General features: G+C 45.4%; 3 protein-coding genes across 3 annotated transcripts; 2 read left to right on the plus strand and 1 right to left on the minus strand.

The window, feature by feature from the left end:
- The first annotated feature begins 7638 nt into the window (after nucleotides 1-7638).
- On the plus strand, nucleotides 7639-8583 carry LOC117872529 (olfactory receptor 52E4-like). The gene has a single exon (XM_034761069.1). The coding sequence runs from the start codon at nucleotides 7639-7641 to the stop codon at nucleotides 8581-8583; it is 945 nt and encodes a 314-aa protein (XP_034616960.1).
- A 6018-nt stretch (nucleotides 8584-14601) lies between these two features.
- Nucleotides 14602-15540, plus strand: LOC117884946 (olfactory receptor 52E2-like). The gene has a single exon (XM_034786038.1). It carries the CDS (start codon nucleotides 14602-14604, stop codon nucleotides 15538-15540), a length of 939 nt encoding a protein of 312 aa, XP_034641929.1.
- Nucleotides 15541-23725: 8185 nt separating this feature from the next.
- LOC117872532 (putative olfactory receptor 52P1) lies at nucleotides 23726-24664 on the minus strand. The gene has a single exon (XM_034761083.1). It carries the CDS (start codon nucleotides 24662-24664, stop codon nucleotides 23726-23728), a length of 939 nt encoding a protein of 312 aa, XP_034616974.1.
- Nucleotides 24665-24927: the final 263 nt, after the last annotated feature.

Consider the following 24927-nt stretch of genomic DNA (forward strand, 5'->3'; position numbering starts at 1 on the left):
CTCAATGCTTTTTTTGCCTCTGTCTTCACGAACAAGGTCGGCTCCCAGACTGCTGCACTGGGCAGCACAGCATGGGGAGGAGGTGACCAGCCCTCCGTGGAGAAAGAAGTGGTTCGGGACTATTTAGAAAAGCTGGATGTGCACAAGTCCATGGGGCTGGATGCGCTGCATCCGAGGGTGCTAAAGGAGTTGGCGGGTGTGATTGCAGAGCCATTGGCCATTATCTTTGAAATTCAAGGAGATCGGGTGAGGTCCCTGATGACTGGAAAAAGGCTAATGTAGTGCCCATCTTTAAAAAAGGGAAGAAGGAGGATCGGGGGATCTACAGGCCAGTCAGCCTCATCTCAGTCCCTGGAAAAATCATGGAGCAGGTCCTCAAGGAATCAATTCTGAAGCACTTAGAGGAGAGGAAAGTGATCAGGAACAGTCAGCATGGATTCACCAAGGGCAAGTCATGCCTGACTAACCTAATTGCCTTCTATGAGGAGATAACTGGGTCTGTGGATGAGGGGAAAGCAGTAGATGTGTTATTCCTTGACTTTACCAAAGCTTTTGATGCTGTCTTCCACAGTATTCTTGCTGGCAAGTTAAAGAAGTATGGGCTGGATGAATGGCCTATAAGGTGTTTAGAAAGCTGCCTAGATCGTCAGGCTCAACGGGTAGTGATCAATGGCTCCATGTCTAGTTAGCATCCGGTTTCAAGTGGAGTGCCCCAAGGGTCGGTCCTGGGGCCGGTTTTGTTTAATATATTTATTAATGATCTGGAGGATGGTGTGGACTGCACTCTCAGTAAGTTTACAGATGACACTGAGCTGGGAGGAGTGGTAGATACACTAGAGGGTAGGAATAGGATACAGAGAGACCTAAAAAAATTAGAGGATTGGGCCAAAGAAACCTGATGAGGTTCAACAAGGACAAGTGCAGAGTCCTGCACTTAGGACGGAAGAATCCCATTCACGGTTACAGACTAGGGACCGAGTGTTAAAAGGTACAGCTCTTGGGTCCTAGGCTGGGGAGCTGAGGGGAACTGGCTGGAGCCTCTCTATTGTTGTTTCATGGATGGCTAGTGAAAGCTTCCATGTAACTGCAGCTGGGTGTGTCCCTCTCTGTGTATAGCTGTGTAAGAGCAAGACCTGAGAGGATTGCAGCTTGTCACAGCCTCACAGTGTAAGTGGGAGCCCAGATTGGTATGTCAAACACTTGGCTTCTGTCAGTCAGTGTCTGTGTAACCTTGGACAAGTCATGTCTCCCTGTGCCTCAGTTTACCAATCAGTGAAATGGGGATGGCTCATAGTGACTTTCCTTTGCTAGGTGTTTTGAAGATCTGTCAATGAAAGGTGCTACACAGTATGATGACAGTTACTGATGAGAAGTACTGATCTCTGATCCCTTAGCGACAGCCCCATGTGTTTGCTGTAAGTGCTTGTGTCTCCTCTTAGTCAACTTTCTCCAGACCTCTCTGTCTATTATCTACCCATCTATCCTGAGAATTAGGCATTATCCCTAATTTTCTTACTCATCCACTATAATTTTTAAATACATACACACAAACGTACAGAGCAGCCAATTCCTCTCTGACTCAGCACAGAGGCGATGAGTTCTCATCTCCTTTTGAGAAGGTTCCTTAATTACTGTTTACTCCGAAAGCTGGATAATTAGCACAGAAGCGGAGATATGCTTATCTACAGCCTGTTTACACTCAGATCCTCCCTTCTCCTCTAGAGGCTGAGCGAACCCACTGGGATAACACAGAGCTATATTATAAACTGTGCACACCATTTGTCGGCTCTCGGCATGGGATGCTGCTGCACATTCTGGGTTGAAAGAGAGGTGCATCACGGATACCTGAGGGGGATTCCTAAGGAGGACACTTCCATCTCAGAATTCACAGGTACCCATCTCTTGCTGAGGAGATCACCTGATTGACAAACCTTGTGCAACACCAGTGTGGTGGGATAGAAAGTAAGTCTGTGGTCCTTTCTGCTCTGCACAACCATGAAACATCCCAGGGCCCTTGCCATAAGTGATGAGTTTGCTAAAGAATCACAGGCCAAAATGTCACTCTTTTCTGTGCACTCCTGCTCATCCCGCCTGATGGACTACAGCCCCAAGATGGTGCATTTCAGTGGCACAGTGAATTCTTCAGGATGAAAGATGTTAGTAGATGTGCAATACAAGGCCAAATTCTGAGACCACGGCCCGTACTTTGCTCAGGCCCCAGTGAGGCAAAACTCCCCTTGGAGCAAGAACTGAGTAGAGATGTCAGGAGCCAACTGTGTGTTAATGCACAGACACTGTCACCCTCTCCTCTTGCATTTCAGGGCTCTGTCTATTAATGGGGCAGAGGGACAGGGGCTGTTACCTGACTTTTATCTGATGGAAAGCTGGGAGGTGCAAGGGCTCCTCACTAGAACAATAATAAGAATTTTTCAACATGGGTAACACATACTTTCTTCTAGCATCATTCGAGAAGTTGGCTGAAATATTATGCCTAAAACTTTCAAAAAACCAATTCTGCTCAAAGCAGACACCCAGCATGGGAAATTTCAGTCCAAACTCCAAAAATTTGGCAACTTATAAGCAAGTGGAAATGAGGTCTTCTAATGGAAGGTGTCAGACAGCCTTAACTACAGGTGATGCCAGCAGGACCACCTACAATGGCCAATCCAGTTGTGAATCCCATTCTTCTATGCTCTTCACTCCAATAATGTCGGTAGCAAGGAGTTCTACAGGCCAAATATGAATTATGTTACCAATTACCTTTTCTCAAAGTTATATGTTCAGACTTTCAATTTAACTAAATGTTCCCTTGTTCATGTTATGAGACACATTAAATATAAATGCCTGCTCTACTTTCTTTATCAATAGATCCAAAAGGTTTAAGGTCAGAAGGGACCATTTGATCATGCAGTCTGACCTGTAAAACACAGACCCATTAAATTTCACTCAGTTACCTCTGGATTCAGCTGAAAGACTTGTGTGTGACTAAGGCCTTGTCTACACTAGGATTTTACATCATAGAATGGTAGAGCCATAGAGTTATAAGGGAACGTAAAGGACAGCTTGTCTATCCCCCTGACAAGATGCAGGATTTGTTTTGTCTTAGTCATCTGAGACTGATGGCTATTCACACGTCTTTGGAAAACCTCCACAGAAGGAGCTTCCATGACTTCCCTGGGAGTCTGTTCAATTAGCCTCCTGTAGTTAAAGTTAGGAAGATTTTCCTGAAATTTAATTTAAATCTGCTATGCTGGAATTTGAACCCATTGCCTCTGCTCCTGCCCCTCTGTGGTTAGACAGAATAACTTTTCTCCACCTTTGTATGGCAGCCGTTCATGTGTTTGAAGACAACTATCATGTCCCCCATTAATCTCCTTTTTCCAAATAAACATATTGGTTACTTTGGCTTGCTCATTCGGCTTCCATTCCATCCCTTGCTTAACATTTGCTACTTGCCTATGGATCCTTTCCAGCTTCTCTACATCCTTTCCGTACATTGTGATCAAAATTGGACACATTACTCCAATTGAGACCTAGCCCACACTGAGTAGAGGAATACTATCATGAATCTGACTTGCATGTTACACTTCTGCTAATATAACCTAACATAGCATTTGTCTTTTTTGAAACATTTTTCCTAATGTCCAACCTAAACCGCCATTGCTGCAATTTAAGTCCATTGCTTCTTGTCTTCTCTTCAGAGGTTAAGGAGAAGGAGAACACTTTTTCTCCCTCATTGTTACAGGTATTTGAAAACTGTTATCATGTCCCCCCCTCAATCTTCTCTTATTCAGACTGAACAAAACTAGCTCTTTCAGTCTTCCCTCATAGGTCATGTTTTCAAGACCGCTAATCATCCTTTTCTCCAGTTTTTTCCAGACCATTTTGAAAGTTTATCTGTTTCTCCAAAGACTTGCAACCCCTCCCAACTTGGTATCATCTGCAAACTTTAGAAGTGTCCTCTCTATGCCATGATCTAAATCATTAATGAAGGCACTGAAAAGAACTGGACCCAGAACTGATCCCTCCGGGACCCCACTTGTTCTGCCCTTCCAGCATCACTGTGAACCATTGATAAGTACTCTCTGGGAGTGGTTTTCCAACCAGTTATGCATCCACCTTATAGTAGTTCCATCTAGGTTGTATTTCCTTAGTTTCTGAATGAGAAGATTATGCAAGACTGTATCAAAAGCTGTACTAATATCTAGATATACCACATCTACTGCTTCTCCCCATCAACAGGGCTTGTTACCCTGTCAAAAAAAGCTAACAGAGTGGTTTGACATGTTTTCTTATTGACAAATCCATGCTGACTATCACTTATCACATTATTATCTTCTAGATGTTTGCAAATTGATACCTTTATTATTTACTCCATTATCTTTCAATGACTTTTCAAAGATAATAGTTAATGGTTCAGATATCTTCTCAGTCAGTTCCTTCAGAGTATTCTAGGATGCATTTCATCAGGCCCTGGTGACTTGAAGACATTTAACTTGTTCTTTACGTATTTTAGCATCTGAACCTACCTCATTTTCACTGGCATTCTGTAGGTTAGTTGTCCAAACACCACCAACTTTCTTGTTGAAAACCGAAACAAAGAAGTCAATAAGCACTTCTGCCATTTCCACATTTATTGTTATTGTTTTTCCCTCTTCATTTAGTAACAGACTTACCTTGTACTTGGTCTTGCACTTGCTTCTAATGTATTTGTAGAATGTTTGCTTGTTACCATTTATGTCTCTAGCTAGTTTGACCTTTTGTGCTTTGGCCTTTCTAATTTTGCCCCTACATACATATGTTATTTGCTTATTTTCCTCCTTTGTAATTTGACCTTGTTTCCACTTTTGTAGGATCCTTTTTTTGTTTTTTAGATCATTCAAGATCGCCTGGTTAAGCCATTGTATTCTCCTACTGAGTGTGAAAGTTTCCTCTTGTGCCCTTACTAATGTCTCTCTGAAAAACTGACAGCTGTCTTCTATTGTTTTTCCCTTTAGACTTGCTTCCCATGAGATCTTACCTACCTACTCTCTGAGTTTGCTCAAGTCTATCATTCCATAGCATAATGAACTCTATCATTTCATGATCTCTTTCCCCCATGCTGCCTTCCACTTCCAAATTCTCAACCAGTTCCTCCATGTTTGTCAAAATCAAGTCTAGAACAGCCTCTCTCCTAGTAGCTTTCTCCAGCTTCTGGAACAAAAAATTGTCTTTAATACATTCCATGAACTTGCTGGATAATCTGTGCCCTGATGTAGACTGCATGAGATTAATTCTTCCATCAACCTAGCTACCTCCTCTCAGGTATTATCTATGCTGAGGGGAGAACCCCATCCATCTGTGTAAATAGTGTCTATATTGAAGCACTATGGCAACAACGCTGTAGCATTTTAAGTGTAACAACCCATCAAGCAGATCTTCCAGAGAAACATCCAGTCTGGATCTGCCAACATGGGGAATTGGAGAATTCAATACTTCCCTTCTCAGTGTGTCCCAGTGGTTAATCACCCTCAGTGCTAAACATTTGGCCCTAATTTCAAGCTGGAATTTGCCTGGCTTCAGCTTCCAGCCCTTCGGTCTTGCTCAGCCTTTGTCTGGTAGATTACAGAGCCCATTATTACCCAGGGTTTTCTCCCCAGGAAAGTCTCCACTTCATCATCTTTTTGATAAGTTAAAGTGATATACACCTTCAAGTCTAACAATCCGGCTTTTTCTCTCTACTCCAATCTTTTTTGTGGCTCTTTTCTGTGCCCTCTCCAAGTTTTCAACATCTGTTTCCAAATGTGGACCCCAGAACTTGATGCAGTTTGTTTCACCAATCCCATGTGCAGAGGTAAAATCCTTCCCCTGCTCCTACTCACCAACTCAGTATTTTCCCCTACTAAATCAAATGCCTCTGAGAAATCAAGGTTCATTGCATCTGCATTGTTCCCTTGATCCATGAAATGTGTACCCTTGATCAACCATGTGTACTCTCATAAAAGGATGAAATCAGGTTTCTTTGACAAGATCTGTTTTGCATAAACCCTCTTGGTGATGGCATTACTTACATTTCTAGACTTTTTTTTAACTAATCCCATACCAGCTTTTCCATTGTTTCTTAACCTTGCAAATTCCTTTAAAAAAATTGATGGATTTCCACTCCATACGGCTAAATGAAGTGGCTTGCATAATGACAGGTTTCAGAGTAGCAGCCGTGTTAGTCTGTATCCGCAAAAAGAACAGGAGTACTTGTGGCACTAACAAATTTCTAAGGTGCCACACGTACTCCTGTTCTTTTTGTGGATACAGACTAACACGGCTGCTACTCTGAAACCTTTAAAAAAATGTTTCCCTTTATTTTTAATACTTTACATTTATCACAGGAATTGACATAAAACTTTTCTAGGATTTTTATTGTTGTTAATGTACTTAATAACCTCATTTTTGTGATCCATAGCCCTGCCAAACATGGAGTTTTCCCTGATGCTTTAATGTCCCTTATCAATTTTCATAACTTCCGATTTCTATTCTTGGCTAGCTATTTTCCCATTTTCCTCTGTGTTACATATTGATCCCCCACCCCCAATTGCTGCATTTACTTCACCACTGAACTGAGTTTTTACCCAAAGTTGTTCACTTTGTTGACTGTGGAATCATGAGGATTCCACTATCTAATAAATGTTATCAAACGATTACCAATATTCATTCATATTTTTTCTGTCTAAATTTTTCCTCCCAATCAGTTTTGCTCTTAATTTTCCTCAGCTTTAGTGAATTAGTCCTCTTGGAGCACTATGTGTCAATCAATAGTACTGGTTGGGAATTGTCCATTTGAATGTAAATCAGTTTCACTTTTTATTTTCCTCTCCTATATACTATGCTCTCTTCTTTGGCTCTTGTGTAAACTAAAGAGTCCCAGAGTTTTCTAGCTGTTTGTGTATGGAAGCCTCCCCCATTCTCAAAGCCTGTCTTGGAAATCCCTTTTATATATGCTATATCCTTAATAGTGACTGGGTGGCCCAAACTGAACACATATCCCAAACATGTTATTCTCCATCCATATCTTAGGGATCTAAAGATTCCTTTTCTTTTGTCCACTGCTATCAATGTCACCCAGGTCTCTTCCCTGAGGTAGGTTCTACTTTGGATATTTCTCCCAGTACATGTGTTCGCAAAGGTTTGTTTTTTCCCACTCTCTGATTTCGAGCAACTGGATGAATGGGGACCTCCCGGCAGTATGGGATCCCTATTCTGGCACTCATTGCATTGAGGAACAATGATGGATAACCAGTATCCACACGTGTGTTTCCTTCTGCTACCTCTTAAGGTTCCCCCACCACAAACTGTAGGAATTACTAAAGCAGGGAGCACCACAAAATATGGAATTGGATTTAGTAGGGTCATTGTTCATAGTTATTTTCTCAGAATAATGAAAATGTAATTTTTCAGTGTGTGAAGAGTGATCAATCTGTTCCTCCCATGTGAACAGCCTCCACTAGTGCATGCAGTGTCTCATATTAATGTTGTCTCTCCATTCAGGCATTTCTACTGAGACCAACACCCGAGATCCTGGGGACACACAGAAAGTCAGGGGGCATACGGTAAATGCAGGAGACTCCCTTATGACTCACAGTTGGACACTTTCTCCCCTACTCCATGTCAGATTCAAACACAACCGACTTCACCAACCCCTCCACCTTCATCCTAGTTGGCATTCCTGGCCTAGAGGCAGCCCATGTCTGGATCTCCATCCCCTTCTGCACCATGTACATCATAGCCATCTTGGGGAACTTCACCATCCTGTTCATCGTGAGGAGGGAGCGGAGCCTCCACGGGCCCATGTACTATTTCCTCTGCATGCTGGCTGTCACCGACCTGGTCATATCCACAACCACCATACCCAAAATGCTGAGCAACTTCTGGTTCAATTCCAGGGAGATCAGTTTTAGTGCCTGTCTCATCCAGATGTACTTCATTCACTGCTTCTCAACGATGGAGTCTGGAATCCTCCTGGCCATGGCTTTTGATCGCTACGTGGCCATCTGCCATCCCCTGAGACATTCCACCATCCTGACAAACTCTGTTGTGGCCAAGATAGGCCTGGGCTTGGTGCTGCGCAGTGGCATACTTGCATTACTCTATCCCTTCCTGACGAAGCAGTGGCCATATTGCAGAACCAACATCATCCCCCACTCCTATTGTGTGCACATAGCTGTGGTGAAGCTGGCCTGCGCTGACATCCGTATCAGTAGTTACTATGGCCTGTTTGATCTTTTCTCTGTGATCGGAATGGATGTGTTTTTTATTGCCGTGTCCTATACTCTGATCCTCAGGGCCATCTTCCGCCTCCCCACAAAGGATGCCCGGCTCAAAACTTTTGGGACCTGCATCTCTCATCTTTGTGCCATCTTAGCTTTGTACATCCCAGAGTTCTTCTCTCTCATGTACCGGTTTGGCCACAGTGTGCCACTGCACTTCCTCATTCTCATTGCCAATGTGTTTCACCCAGTGCCCCCTGTGCTACACCCCATCATTTATGGGGTGAGGACCAAACAGATCCGGGGCAGGCTGCTCCAGCTCTTTACTCAAAAAGAGACCTAAATGTTTTCTAATTGTGCTCTAGCTCTCAGATTGATCTCTGTGCAGATCTGGCTGGTGCACGTTGCTGGGGCCCCTTCCCTCAATCACTTACTGGACAGTCAAAGTGTGATTATACCCTTCCCTGTCCTTACTGTGCTGTGTCAATGCGATGAACTGGGGAATCAGTCTATGTACACTACACTGCGTTGCCACCGTTCCAATTGCTGATAGCTGGATCCCTGAAATTGCAATCTTGCCCCATCTCTTCTGTCAAGCATTGACCCTGCTGTGTGTCTTCTCCCCGAGGCCTTGTCTCTGTCCCTTGCTCCTGTCTTCCCCAATGAGAAACTGCAGAACTGAAATTAATTTGCAAACTGGACATCATCAAATTAGGCCTGAATATAGACTGGGAGTGGATGGGTCACTACAAAAACTAAATACATTTTTTGTCTCTAAGGTGCCACAAGTTCTCCTCTTTGTTTTTACAAAAACTAATTTCCCCTTGCTAAATACTCACACCTTCTTCTCAACTGTTTGAAATTGTCACCTTCTTTACATTGGCCTCATTAGCACTACAAAAGTGATTTCCACTCCTTCTTGTCAACTGTTGAGAGTAGCCTATTTCCCAATTTAGTGAAGTGGCTCGTTAGCACTGACCCCCCACTTGGTAAGGCAACTCCCATCTTTTCATATGCTGTGTATTTATACCTCCCTACTGTATGTTCCACTCCGTGCATCTGATGAAGTGGGTTTAGCCCATGAAAGCTTATGCCCAAATAAATTTGTTAGTCTCTAAGGTGCCACAGGGACTCCTGATTGTTTTTGCTGATACAGTCTAACATGGCTGCTACTCTGAAATCTGCTATAGTGTTGGTGATCACAGGGCCTGGAGAGGCTGAAACTCCAGCAAAGCAGTTTGAAAAAGGGCCAGCCCAGCTAGGTGGTTAGAGGGGTTGTCATGGCTGTACATTACACACAGAAAAGAAAGCCATCATCAGTTGCTACACTGAACAGTTTGCAAGTCCCTGTTATCAGCGAATCATTTCCTTTCTCCTGGGGCTGGTTCTCAGGCTGAAGTTCTCCAGGGTCCATTTTTTGCTCTTCCAGCTGCTCACACAGAGTCCAGAGAATTGTACAGGAGTCCTGGCCAACCTGAGAGTCCACAGGGGCTGTTCAGGGAAATCATAAAGGTCACTGTGCAGCACGCCGAGTGTCAGGCATGTGACATTCATACACTGATTCTCAAGCCTCTGCCTTTCTGTCACAGTAAGGAGATTTCCTCTCTCTGCTGAGCAGGATTTCGGTGAGTTGCCTGTTTCTGCATTAAAGTTAGTGCTAAGGGCTCAGAAAGGTTTCCAGGGTTCAAGTCATGAACCATCTGGATAGTAATTCACCAGCACGGTGACTTGAATTGTTTAGTACCGTCAGAAAAAAACAAGGGATTTACCTGGTAAAATTGGAACTACAAATATATTGTAAATAGTTTAGACAAATATTTGTGTTTAAGTTCAGTTCCTTTTCTCTTACTGTGTCCTTCTACCTTTCTCAGTAACTTTTTTTGTGTGTGTGTGTGTGCTGTGTGCTTCTTCCTGTGGTTCACAAAATTTGCCAATTCAGCAACTTCACTGTCCTGTTCGGAAGTGCAGCCAAAGCTTCTGCAGTGGGTATCTCTGTTACCAGAGGGTTCACAACAAGAATAGGCCACACACTGGCTATATTCTGCTCTCACATTCTGCCTTCACTGGGTGACTCCAGATTGACACTGGTCTCTCTGAGAGCAAAATCAAGGTCCCTCTGTTTTGAAACTCCCAACTTTCATTCCCAGTCTCAGAATGCCACATGAACTGGGGGTTTCCTTCAGACTCTCTCAGCACCCTAACAGAATAGCGCTCTCTGCAGGAGGACCCAAAGCCATGATTTTCACAGCCAGGAGCCGAAAGTTAAACATTCAGGGTGAATCTGGTCCCCTTGAGATCAAAGGCAAAATTCCTAACTGAGCCAGGAGTTTGCCCTAAATCCACATGTAGTGACTTAAATAAGTGCCCTGATTTACATCAGCCATGAGCCTCCAGTGACTTCAACTGGAGTCGTCCCGTGGCCTCTAAGAACGGGTGAGCTTCTTCGGGCCCAAGAAGAACTGACAGGAGAGTTGCTGAAATCTCAAATTCACAGCCTTAAAGCTTCAAAGCAATTAGGATAACCATTTTTTTTTTCAAGGGGGGATAGGGGGAAAGAGACCCTTCATCTCCGTTTCTGGAGAGGATGCGAAGCATTAGAGGTTGTGTTGCAAATGTTACTGGGGGAGGTACAGGAGCACACAGTGTGTGTGGTGGGTGTGCGACATGCAGTATCCAGATAACAATGGCATGGAGTCCTGAAACTATGCAACATGGGGAATGGACGTCCTCCCTGATGCACAGACCAAAGAGGCATCATGAGGCCTCGTGGGTCTGGCAGGTGTCTCAAACTGAAATGTAAAGTGGGCCACACTCTAGTGGATGGTCTCTGACACCATCCCCCATCTGGACCATACTTCTTTCCATGAGAAAGCCCACTACAGTTTTGTGGCAACATCAGCAATAGCCAACATGGAAAAGCAGCCTCAGGAAGGGGTGTCCAGGTTTCTAACCGGCCGCAATACGTTAAAGCTTTGTGTCTTTTTGAAGAAGAGTTACTCACACTGGCTCCTTTTAGTCCCGTGTCCTCTCCCCCTCCTGTCGGGTCTGTCCCTCTCTCCTTCCCTGCACAGGCTGAGCTGCTGCCGGGGTTCCCTTTGCCCCCAGAAAGACAGTTCAGTCTCATCTCCCCCTTTTCCCTGGGGCAGGCAGACACTGCGTTTAACCTCCTCTGAGGAGGCATTTCTGTGAGATGTCACTGTGGTGTGTGGCACCTGGTTTTGGTCCTGGGTGAGGGGTGTCCCTGTGTGGCAGGGATGGAAGTTCTGGGGGTGGGGGATCTACATGGACAAGTGACCAACACCAGGGGTTGTGGGGCAGGAAGAGGAGTGTACACAGGCAGGCTGGCAGCACTGGAGGCTGTGGGGGCAGATAGGGGGTGTACACAGAGAATTGGGCCCTGCTGAGGGTTGTGGAGGCAGGCAGGGTGTGTGCAGTGACAGGCGAGTAGCTCTGAGGCTGTGTGGGTGCTGTGACATTCTATACCTTTGGGGAACATACTGTAACCCCTATAGTCCTCATTTTCAGATAATCATGTTCTTACATATAAAGCATGCCTTGTAAGGTATCAGGGAAACGGTTATGATCTGCTGAAAGTCATGTCTCTATCCATATATGTATCATTAATGTATATGGAGCTATGAGAATTCTGTTGTATGGTTATCGCTAAAACATGCTGTAAGTTGGGGAATCAGCCAGATATTAGCTCTCCAGAGGAAACAGCAAGGAAAGTAACGATCACCCGGGCAGGGTGTCAAACAACCCATCAACAGCCATTGTCCAGCAAGGGAGGTCCAATGCAATGACTCACCTGCATGAGACCACACCAGGGAAATTGCTCTACCTTGCTTGGAGAGACTCACCAATGCCCCCCAGACATGCCCGGACTTGTGCTCCCCAAGCACATGGACTGAGGGTATAAAACAGAGAGTATACACATACTGGGCCCTTCTCCTGCCCCCACCATCACTGGAAGCAACTAAGACATTGAGAAAAAGACAAGACACAAACAGGGGAGATTGGCCCAGGTTTAAGGAACAAACCTGTATATTAAGGACTGCAATATCCTGTGGGGTGAGAAAAACTGCTTAATCTAGATGTTGCCCAGTCTAGTAGGGTTTAGTTTAGACTGTGTGCTTATATTTTATTTTATTTTATTTTGGTAACTACACTGACTTTTTGTCTATCACTTAATATCACATAAAATCTAACTTGTAGTTAATAAATTTATTTGTTTATTCTACCTGAAGCAGTGCGTTTGCTTTAAAACATGTCAGAACTTCCCCTTGGCATAACAAGCCTGGTGCATATCAATGTTTTTGTTAAACTGACAAACTCATATAAGCTTGCAGTGTCCTGTGGACATAACTGGACACTGCAAGATGGAGGTTCCTAGGGTGTGTCTGGGACCGGAGATATTGGTTGGTGTCATTCAGTTGCATGATCCAAGGAGCAGTTTACATGGCAGAGGCTATGCGTGAACAGCCCAGGAGTGGGGGTTCTCACAGCAGAGCAGGGTAAGGCTGGCTCCCAGAGTCAAGGATTGGAGAGACATAGCAGATCACCGGTCCACATAATACCAGGGGATCATCACAGGAACGCAGAGTGGTGTGTAGACAAACAGGTGGGCAGTGGTATTGAAATTAATTTGTTCTTTGTGATTGTTGGTCCAAGGCCAGTGTTGGGACCTTTCCTGGTACAGAGTGTGTTTGGGGAGTTTCAGGGTCTCTTTACCCTGGCAAGCCTCAGAACTGCAGTCTGGGTGTCACAACCTTTACTCAGTTTCCAGTTCTTGTTGGTGTTATGTAACTTCAGGCATTTCACTGGTAGAAATAACCACTGATCATTTTGTGACACTGTACTCCATATTGTTCATAGTGGTATTATTATGATATGATTATATGATTAGAGTACAATTATGATACAATTTATGCAAGATGGGTCATGTACGATGTCATTGAAAAAGTTATGACTTTCTGAATATGATTATCCTATTTGTATGCCTGTATGATTTTTGTCTGAAGTTATGAATATTGATTACATATCTGTATTTCAAATGTAGTTACACCTGGGTAACATCCACTAGGCAAGATGGTTTCAGTCTAGATAGCTGGTCGGGAAGGGCCTATTCAGGGCAATGGACTATTAGGGAAAACAATAGGCCTTAGGAGAAATTTATCTCCTACCCAATGAGCTTTCCTGAAAATGCTTCAGATAGCCTATAAGTAATGGATGCTATGACTCCATAGGGGAGTCTGTACTTTTCCCACAAACTGGTCTGGGAACCAGGTTTTGAAACAAAGGTTTCCTGCCATATGCTAAAATCATATAAAGCAGAGAGTGATATTGTTGGTGGTTCTTCACTCCCCACCAAGAAGACTCCTAGAATGTTAATAGCTATAAAATATTTACCGTACTTGTCAGCATCCTCTCCCCCCACATTGAACTCTGGGGTACAGATGTGGGGACCCACATGAAATACTCCCTAAGCTTATATTCCACCATCTTAGGTTAATAACTTCCCCAAGGCACAAATTCCTTTCCTTGTCCTTGGACGGTATTGCTGCCATCACCAAGTGATTTACACAAAAATTCAAGGGAGAGTCACTTGGAATCCCTATCTCTCAAAATATCCCTCAGGCCCCTTCACCCCCTTTCCTGATTAGGCTTGAGAATAATATATATATAAGCTAATTTCCTTAGCAATGTGAGTAGAGACCAGACCCTTATGTTTAGGACATTAAAATCAATCAGGTTCTTAAAAGAAGAACTTTATTATAAAGAAAAAAGTAAAAGAATCACACCTTCAAAATCAGGATGGAAGGTAACTTTACAGGGTAATGAAAAGATTTAAAACACAGAGGACTCCCCTCTGGACTCACCTTCACAGTTACAAAAGCAGAAATGAAACTACCTCTTTAGCGCAGGGAAAATTCACAAGCCAAAACAAAAGATAAACTAATGCATTTCCTTACTTTACTTACAATTTTTGTAATTTTATATGGGTCATTTCTGGTATGTTTTCAGGAGATGTTGAACCTACCTGGTCTCTCTCTTCATCCGGAGAGGGAACAAACAAAGAGAGCCATAAATAAAACCTCCACCCCCATCCCCAAAGTTTTGAGAGTATCTTCTTTCCTCATTGGTCCTTCTGGTCAGGTGCCAACGAGGTTATTTGAGCTTCTTAACCCCTTACAGGTTAAGCGTTTCAGTACAGCTGCCCAGGAGGAATTTTATGCTACCCTTATCTCTATGTTTATGATAGTACTATTTGTTATAAAACATGTAAACCCCCTCACTCTGCTTCTCTCCCTTCACAGGCACCTTAAGCATTTCTGAATTGTATCGACACATTGACCACTTCATGGCAGCTTTCAACGTCACCTATTCTGACCCTTCAACATTCATCCTAACAGGCATTCCTGGCCTGGAAGCTGCTCATGTCTGGATTTCCATCCCTTTCTCTGCATTCTACATTATCAGTCTGTTGGGAAATTTCATGCTTCTGTCTGTTGTAGGTAAGGAGCAGACCCTGCACAAGCCGATGTACCTGCTACTCTGCATGCTGGCACTTACAGACATCGCCACACCTACCTTTGTTGTGCCAAAGGCGCTGGGCATATTTTGGTTCAATTTGAAAGGCATTACTGTGGCTGGATGCCTCACCCAGATGTTCTTCCTTCACACGGTTTCTGTTATGCACTCAGCCACCCTCGTGACAATGGCCTTTGATCGCTATGTTGCAATATGTAACCCTCTGAGATATTCCACTATCCTCACCAATGCACGAATAGCTAAGCTAGGGCTTGTAGGTTTGATAAGAGCTGTTCTCTTCATTCTGCCCCTACCCCTGCTCATGAGTCAGCGACCATTCTGTGCCAACCGCATTATCCCCCATACGCAATGTGAGCATATAGCTGTGGCGAAGATGGTATGTGGGGACATCACAGTCACCAGGATATATGGCTTGGTGCTAATGTTTGTAGTTATGGGGTTTGACCTGATGCTTATTGCCCTGTCCTACATTCTGATCATCAGGGCCGTCCTCAGAATCTCCTCTAAGAAAGCCCACCAAAAAGCCCTTAACACCTGCACAGCCCACATCTGTGTGATGCTGACATATTATACCCCTGGCCTCTTCTCCAACCTGACACATCGGATTGGTCAAGGCATTGCTCCCCACATTCACATCATCTTGGCCGACCTCTATCTCCTCATTCCTCCCATGCTAAACCCTATCATTTATGGGGTCAAAACTAAAGAGCTTCGTGACAAAGTAGGCAAATACACCTGCAGAAGGTGATCACCTGGGGCCACTGACGTGAAACCTGTGTGACAAGAGGGGGAAAGCATATCTCCTTGTTAATCAAGGGTGCCCTGTCCCAGATTGGTTGAACTCAACATGGTGGAAGTTCACAGTCGGAGAAGTTCCTCCCACCCAATATCTGATAAGTCCATCACTAAGCACTGCTCTCTACGGTGCTGAGATTCCTCTCTCTGACCATCACCTGACCTCTTTCATTGTCACCCATCATCCTCCAATCCCCCACACCTTGTTACTCAGCCTTTCTGTGACTCTAAGGCTATGTCTGCACTACTGCAGTAAGTCGACCTACTCCACACAACTCCAGCTACGTGAATAACTGTAGCTGGAGTCGATGTACCTTAGGTTAAGTTACCACTGGGTCTACACTGCAGGGGTTCGACAGGAGAAATCTCCCATCGACTCTTCTCATTGTGGGTAGAGTACAAGGGTTAGACACACTAAATCGACCTCTGGTGGATCGATCTCAGAGCGTCGATCCCGGCTGTAGTGTAGACGTACCCCAAGACTACCATAAGATACTGTACCATTTTCATGCAAAGTGGTTTTCCATTAGTCCCTGCGTGGTCAGGGGTCTTGTTCAGTTTTACAAACAGAAGCTACACTTTCAGATAGCCAAAGAGAAAACAAAAGAAACGGCAATGCTGAACTTCTTTATCATATGTACAGCGATCCGGGGAGCAAAATTTACCTAATTTTTCTACATCGAATCCATCAGGAAACTGGAGGAAAATGCAACAGAGGGTCCTGTGGCACCTTTAAGACTAACAGAAGTATTGGAGCATAAGCTTTCATGGGTGAATGCCCACTTCATCAGACGCAAGTATATTCCTCAGATCCCACTGAGGAATACACTAAGAAACTGCACTGTCTACTTAGGACACTCCCTACACTAACACAGGAACAAATCAACATACCCTTAGAGCCCCGACTCGGGTTATTCTATCTACTACCCAAGATCCACAAACCTGGAAATCCTGGGCACCCCATCATCTCGGGCATTAGCACTCTCACTGGAGGACTGTCTAGATATGTGGACTCCCTACTCAGACCCTATGCCACCAGCACTCCCAGGTATCTCCGTGACACCACTAATTTCCTGAGAAAACTACAATGCATTGGTGATCTTCCAGAAAACACCATCCTAGCCAGCATGGATGTAGAGGCTCTCTACACAAACATCCCACACATAGATGGAATACAAGCTGTCAGGAACAGTATCCCTGATGATGACACAGCACAACTTGTTGCTGAGCTCTGTGACTTTATCCTCACACACAATTATTTCAAATTTGGTGACAATATATACCTCCAGACCAGTGGCACCGCCATGGGCACCCGCATGGCCCCACAATATGCCAACATTTTTATAGCTGACCTGGAACAACGCTTCCTCAGCTCTCATCCACCTACACCCCTTCTCTACCTATGCTACATTGATGACATCTTCATCATCTGGACCCATGGGAAGGAGACCCTGGAAGAATTCCACCATGATTTCAACAGCTTCCACTCCACCATCAACCTCCACCTGGACCAATCTACATGGTAGGTCCACTTCCTAGACACCACAGTACAAATAAGCGATGGCCACATTAACACCACCCTATACTGAAAACCCACCGACTGCTACACCTACCTTCATGCCTCCAGCTTCCACTCTGGACACACCACACAATTCATCATCTACAGCCAAGCGCTGAGGTACAACCGCATCTGCTCCAACCCCTTAGACAGAGACCAACACCTACAAGATCTTCACCAAGCATTCTCAAAACTACAATACCCACACAAGGAAATAAAGAAACAAATCAACAGAGCCAGACGTGTACCCAGAAGCCTCCTGCTACAAGACAGGCCCAAAAAAGAAACCAACAGAACTCCACTGGCCATCACCTACAGTCCTCAGCTTAAACCTCTCCAACGCATCATCAGTGATCTACAACCCATCCTGGTCAATGATCCCTCACTTTCACAGACCTTGGGAGGCAGGCCAATCCTCGCCCACAGACAACCCGCCAACCTTAAGCATATTCTCACCAGCAACCACGCACTGCACCATAAAAACTCTAACTCAGGAACCAACCCATGCAACAAACCTCGATGCCAACTCTGCCCACATATCTATACCAGCAACACCATCACAGGATGTAACCAGATCAGCTACAACATCACCGGCTCATTCACCTGCAAGTCCACCAATGTTATATATGCCATCATGTGCCAGCAATGCCCCTCTGCTATGTACATTGGCCAAACTGGACAGTCACTATGCAAGAGGATAAATGGACACAAGTCAGATATCAGGAATGGCAATATACAAAAACCTGTAGGAGAACATTTCAACCTCCCTGGCCACACAATAGCAGATGTAAAGGTAGCCATTTTACAGCAAAAAGACTTCAGGATCAGACTCCAAAGAGAAACTGCTTAGCTCCAGTTCATTTGCAAATTTGACACCATCAGATCAGGGTTAAACAAAGACTGGGGTATGTCTACACTACGAAATTAGGTTGAATTTATAGAAGCCAGTTTTCTAGATATCGGTTTAATACAGTTGATTGTGCGTGTCCCCACATAAAATGCTCTAAGTGCATTAAGTCGGTGGACCGCGTCCACAGTACCGAGGATAGTGTTGACTTCCAGAGCATTGCCCTGTGGGTAGCTATCCCCCAGTTCCCGCAGTCTCCGCCGCCCATTGGAATTCTGGGTTGAGATCCCAATACCTGATCATGCAAAACAGTGTCGCGGGGGGTTTTGGGTACATGTCATCAGGCCCCTCCCCCTCCATCAGAGCAACAGCAGACAATCGATTTGCGCCTTTTTACCTGGGTTACCTGTGCAGACAACATACCACGGCAAGCATGGAGCCCGCTCAGCTCAGCTCAGCTCACTGTCACGATATGTCATCTGAGTGCTGGCAGAAGTGGTACTGCATTGTTACACAGCAGCAGCTAATTGCCTTTTGGCAGTAGACGGTGCAGTATGACTGGTAGCAGTCATCAGCTATCTGGGTGCTGGCAGACGTGGGGCTGCATTGCTACACAGCAGCAGCTCTTTGCCTTTTGGCAGTGGATGGTGTATTACGACTGGTATCCGTCATCGTCGTATTCCTCAGTGAGTTCAATCAGAGGCAACTGGGCAGACATGTTTTGTTTCCAGGCCTACTGAACTGTCTTGATGATGATGGCTAGCAGTCGTAGTACATCATTTTCTGCCAAGCACCCAGAAGATGCCAATGGCTATCAGTCATGCTGCACCATCTGCTGCCAGCTTAAGATGTAAAAAATAGATGGACCAGATTTGATCTGTATTCATTTGCTTCGCCCTCCCTCCATGAAATCAACAGACTGCTAAACCCAGGGTTTTGAGTTCAATCTTTGGGGGCGCCATTCTGTGTGACAGTTGTTTGTGTTTCTCCCTGATGCACAGCCACCTTTGTTGATTTTAACTCCCTGTACCTGTACGCCATGTCATCAGTCGCCCCTCCCTCCCTCTGTCAGACACTAGTTTCGTGCCTTTTTTCAGCCCAGATGCCATAGCACTGGGATCATGGAGCCTGCTCAGATCACCGCGGCAATTATGAGCACTATGAACACCACGTGCATTGTCCTGGGTATATGCAGAGCCAGGACATGCCAAAGCAAAACCAGGACCAGCCAAAGAGGTGATTGCAGTGCGGCAATGAGAGTGATGAGGAAATTGACATAGACCTATCACAAAGTACGGGCCCCAGCAATGTGCAAATCATGGTGTTACTGGGGCAGGTTCATGGTGTGGAATTCCGATTCTGGGCCCAGGAAACAAGCACAGACTGGTGGGACCGCATCGTGTTGCAGGTGTGGGATGATTCCCAGTGGCTGCAAAACTTTTGCATGTGTAAGGGCACTTTCATGGAACTTTGTGACTTGCTTTCCCCTGCCCTGAAGTGCCAGAATACCAGGATGAGAGCAGCCCTCACAGTTGAGAAGCGAGTGGCGATAGCCCTGTGGAACCTTGCAATGCCAGACAGCTACCGGTCAGTCAGGAATCAATTTGGAGTGGGCAAATCTACTGTGGGGGCTGCTGTGATCCAAGTTGCCAGGGCAATCAAAGACCTGCTGATATCAAGGGTAGTGACTCTGGAAAATGTGCAGGTCATAGTGGATGGCTTTGCTGCAATGGGATTCCCAAACTGTGGTGGGGCGATATACGGAACCCATATCCCTATCTTGTCACCGGAGCAACAAGCCACCGAGTACATAAACCGCAAGGGGTACTTTTCAATGCTGCTGCAAGCCCTGGTGGATCACAAGGGACGTTTCACCAACATCAACTTGGGATGGCCGGGAAATGTACATGATGCTCGCGTCTTCAGGCACTCTGGTCTGTTTCGAAAGCTGGAGGAAGGGACTTTCTTCCCGGACCAGAAAATAACCGTTGGGGATGTTGAAATGCCTATTGTTATCCTTGGGGACCCAGCCTACCCCTTAATGCCATGGCTCATGAAGCCGTACACAGGCAGCCTGGGCAGTAGTCAGGACCTGTCCAACTATAGGCTGAGCAAGTGCGGAATTGTGGTGGAATGTGCATTTGGATGTTTAAAAGCGCGCTGGCGCAGCTTACTGACTCGGATAGACCTCAGTGAAACCAATATCACCATTGTTATTGCTGCTCGCTGTGCACTCCACAATATCTGTGAGAGTAAGGGGGAGACATTTATGGCGGGGTGGGAGGTTGAGGCAAATCGTCTGGCCGCTGATTACGTGCAGCCAGACACCAGGGCTTCCCTCTCAGGGAAGAGTACAGCAGGGTGCGATGCGCATCAGAGAAGCTTTGAAAACCAGTTTTGTGACTGGCCAGGCTACGGTGTGAAACTTCTGTTTGTTTCTCCTTGATGAACCCCCCCGCCCCTCCCTCTGGTTCACTCTACTTCCCTGTAAACCAACCACCCCTCCCCTCCCCCCTTCGAGCACCGCTTGCAGAGGCAATAAAGTCATTGTTACTTCTCATTCATGCATTCTTTATTAATTCATCACACAACTAGGGGGATAATTGCCAAGGTAGCCTGGGATGGGTGGGGGAGAAGGGAAGGAAAAGGACACATTGCAGTTTAAAACTTTAAAACCTTAACACTTATTGAAGGCCAGCCTTCCGATGCTCGGGCAATCATCTGGGGTGGAGTGACTGGGTGGCCAGAGGCCCCCCCACCGTGCTTTTGGGCATCTGGGTGAGGAGGCAATGGGATTTGGGGAGGAGGGCTGTTGGTTACACAGGGGCTGTAGCGGCGGTCTCTGCTCCTGCTGCCTTTCCTGCAGCTCCACCATACGCTGGAGCATATCAGTATGATGCTCCAGCAGCCGGAGCATCGACTCTTGCCTTCTATCTGCAAGCTGACGCCACCTATCATCTTCAACCCTCCACTTGCTCTGTTCAGCCCGCGATTCATCCCACCACCTCTTCTCTCGTTCATATTATTCTTTTTTGCACTCTGACATTGACTGCCTCCACGCATTCTGCTGCGCTCTTTCAACGTGGAAGGACATCTGGAGCTCTGTGAACATATCATCCCAAGTCCTCCGTTTTCTCCTTCTAATCTTCGCTAGCTTCTGCAAAGGAGAAACATTTGCAGCTGGTGGAGGAGAAGGGACAGGTGGTTAAAAAAGACACATTTTAGAGAACAATGGGTACACTCTTTCACGTTAAATTTTGCTGTTCACATTACACAGCACATGTGCTTTCATTACAAGGTCGCATTTTTCCTCTTATATTGAGGGCCTGCTGGTTTGGCATGAGAGATCACTCACGCAGTGCCAGGCAACAGATTTCGGCTTGCAGGCAGCCATGGTAAGCCACAGTCTTTTGGCTTTTTTAACCTTCATAACATGTGGGAATGGTTTCAAAAAGCAGCGCCCTCATTTCCCATACCAAGTACCCATTGGGTTGGCCATTTAAAATGGGTTTGCAATGTAAAAGGAGGGGCTGGGTTTTCCGGGTTAACATGCAGCACAAACCCAGCTACCCCCCCCCCCCCCCCCCCACACACACAATTCTCTGGGATGATCACTTCACCCCTCCCACCCCGCACCACGTGGCTAACAGCGGGGAACATTTCTGTTCAGCCAAGCTGGAACGGGCACCTCTGAATGTCCCCTTAATAAAATCACTCCATTTCAACCAGGTGACCGTGAATGATATCACTCTCCTGAGGATAACAAAGAGAGGTAAGGAATGGATGATGTCTGCATGCCAGCAAACACCGGGCCATATGCTGCCATGCTTTGTTATGCAATGATTCCAGACTACGTGCTACTAGCCTGGCGTGGTTAAGTGTCCTACCATGGCGGATGGGATAAGGCAGCCTTCCCCAGAAACCTTTTGCAAAGGTTTTGGGAGTACATGAAGGAGAGCTTTCTGAAGATGTCCCTGGAGGATTTCCGCTCCATCCCCATACATGTTAACAGACTTTTCCAGTAGCAAACAAATCAAGTTCACTAAAGTCTTTGTCCACAGTGGCAGCCATATGTTCGAGATCTTCAACCCAAAACTGCCCTACTTGATTATTCGCAGTATCAGGCCAGTGAAACATAGGCAAAACTGTTCACTGCTGCTCCAACTGTCCAAGGTCTCCACGAAACAATGGCAAAAATGAGATATCAGCCAATCTAGGTCATGAAGCACTTAGTACTGCAAGTGATTCAATCACCTGGACATTTAGTGGCAATCTCTGTTTCCTCTGTTTCACAAACTCCAAGAACAGGAATGGTTAGTGTGTATTTTGAAATTTCCAGCTGAAAGTGACTCCAAAATTGACTGCCCAAAGCCGTAAGTTGTTGGACTCCACGGTGATGTCATAGTTTAACACAGCACTCTATTACCTGCGGTTTTCAGAACCCACAGCAGGGGCAACTTCACTATTTCACTCCAGGCATTGTCAGGAATAAATCAATGGGAAGACAGAAATTCTGTCTGATCAAGGATTAAATGCAAGTAAGCATGCTCTTCTCTAAAACTGCAGTTTATTAGATTTGAGCACACACAGACATAAGCAATAGGTTTAAAACATCCCAGATATTTACCTAAGATCTGGAGTGGAATTGAGTAATTAACAGCAGGTTCACTGTGTCCAGTTGCTCACCTGCTGGGGAGAAAGGGTGTCAGGAAAAAGGTCTCTCAAGATGGATTCAGAGGACTCCTCCAACTACACAGTATGAGCTAATCTTTCATAATTTCTATAACACACATAGGTCATGGTGACCCCTACTGGATCATCACTTTCCCTGTCTTATAGTAAACTTCTAATATCAGAGGCATCTAGGCTCAAGGTTTTCATCCATTTATGTTCTTTCATTCTCACTTGTTTACTTGTCTGTCCACTCCTCCCATTCTGATTAGCAGAAACTGCCAGTTAGATTTTGACTTTGTACCTAAAAGCCTGCTTTCCAATTAACCCTAAACTATGTGGTGCTCTATTTTATTAATTTGTAATGGTGGAATGAACATCATATGGTTGCAATGGGCTTGATCACATTCTGGGGTACACTCCCCTCGAATCCAGGGTAACCCAGTCCAGTTCTCAAAAACCCACAGTTCCACAACTCTCACTAATAAACTCTAGTAGAATGATCTCAATTTCTGCAGCAGCTTTCCAGAATTAGCACTTTCCAACTGAAACATTTAGTTTATTCGTCAGGCTTCCTGAACGATTACATGTAGAAAAATCAGGTACATTTTGCTCACAGAATCAGTGTACTTATGATAAAGAAAGTCAGCACTGTTGTTGCTTTCTCTATTTTTTGGCTATCAGAAAGTGTGGCTTCAATTTGTCAAACCGATCAATAATGCTGTTCACACAGGTTCTAATGCAAAGCCACCTTGCTTCTGAAAGCTGCAGTATCTTCTGTGTTCTGCAAATCATGGAACGGCTGAGTGACAGAGTGTGTGGATCTGGGAGCTGCTGGGTGATGCTGAAAGAGATTAGGTGACGGTCAGAGAGAAGGAACTTAGCAACAGAAAGAGCAGTGCTTGGTGATGGAGTGATAAGATGTTAGGCTGAGGAGCTTTTAAGACTGTGAACTTCCACAATGCTGAGCTCAGCCAAACTGGAACAGAGCACCCTTGATTAATGTGGAGATATCCTTGCCACCTCTTTTTACACAGGTTTAAAGTCAGTGGCCCCAGGTGATCACCTTCTGTAGGTGTACTTGCCGACTTTGTCACAAAGCTCTTTGGTTTTGACACCATAAATGACAGGGTCAAGCATAGGGGGAAGAAGCAAATAGAGGTTGGCCAAGATGACGTGAATGTGGGGAGCGATGCCCTGACCAAACCGGTATGTCAGAGTGGAGAAGAAGAAGGAAGGATATGACATCAGCATCACACCGATGTGGGCTGTGCAGGTGTTCAGGGCTTTCTGGTGGTCTCTCTTGGAGGAGATTCTGAGGACAGCTCTGATGATTAGACAATAGGACAGGGCAACCAGTGTGAGATCTAACCCAATGACTACAAATGACATCACCAATCCGTATGTCCTGTTCACTGTGATGTCCCCACATGACATCTTTGCCACAGCCATGTGGTCACAGTATGTGTGGGGGATAATGCGGTTGGCACAGAATGGTTGCCTGCTGAGGAGCAGGGGAAGAGGCAGAATGAAGAGAATGGTTCTTATCAAACCCACTAGCCCTAGCTTAGCTATTCGTGCATTAGTGAGGATGGTGTCATATCTCAGAGGGTTACATATGGCGACGTAGCGATCAAAGGCCATTGTCACAAGGACAGCTGAGTGCATCATGGAACCCGTGTGAAGGAAGAACATCTGGGTGAGGCAGCCAGCCACAGTAATGCCTTTCAAATTGAACCAAAATATAAACAGTGCCTTCGGCACGACGGAGGTAGACGTAATGATTTCTGTGAGCGCCAGCATGCAGAGCAGGAGGTACATTGGCTTGTGTAGGGTCTGCTCTTTCCCTACAACAAACAGAACTGTGAAATTTCCCAACAGGCCAGTAAGGTAGAACATAGAGAAAGGGATGGAAATCCAGACGTGAGCAGCTTCCAGGCCTGGGATGCCCGTTAGGATGAATGTTGAAGGGTCAGATGGGGTGAGGTTGAAAACAGCCATGAGGTTGTTGATGCATCAATCGAGCTCAGAAATGCTCAAGCTACCTGTGAAGGGAGAGAAGCACAGCGAGGGGTGTAACACTCTTTATAAGAAATAGCATGGTAAATATTTTATACTTACTAACAATCTAGAAAGGGGGGTGAGGAGTGAAGTGGCAATATTTGCAGATTGCACCTGTTTATTTTAGTCATAGTCAAGTCTAGAGAAGTCCTTAGAGGGAGCTCAGTAAGACAGGTGAATGGGCCGCATGTTGGCAGATGCAT

Source organism: Trachemys scripta, chromosome 1, assembly GCF_013100865.1.
Source record: "Trachemys scripta elegans isolate TJP31775 chromosome 1, CAS_Tse_1.0, whole genome shotgun sequence".
NCBI classification, from domain to species: Eukaryota; Metazoa; Chordata; order Testudines; family Emydidae; genus Trachemys; species Trachemys scripta.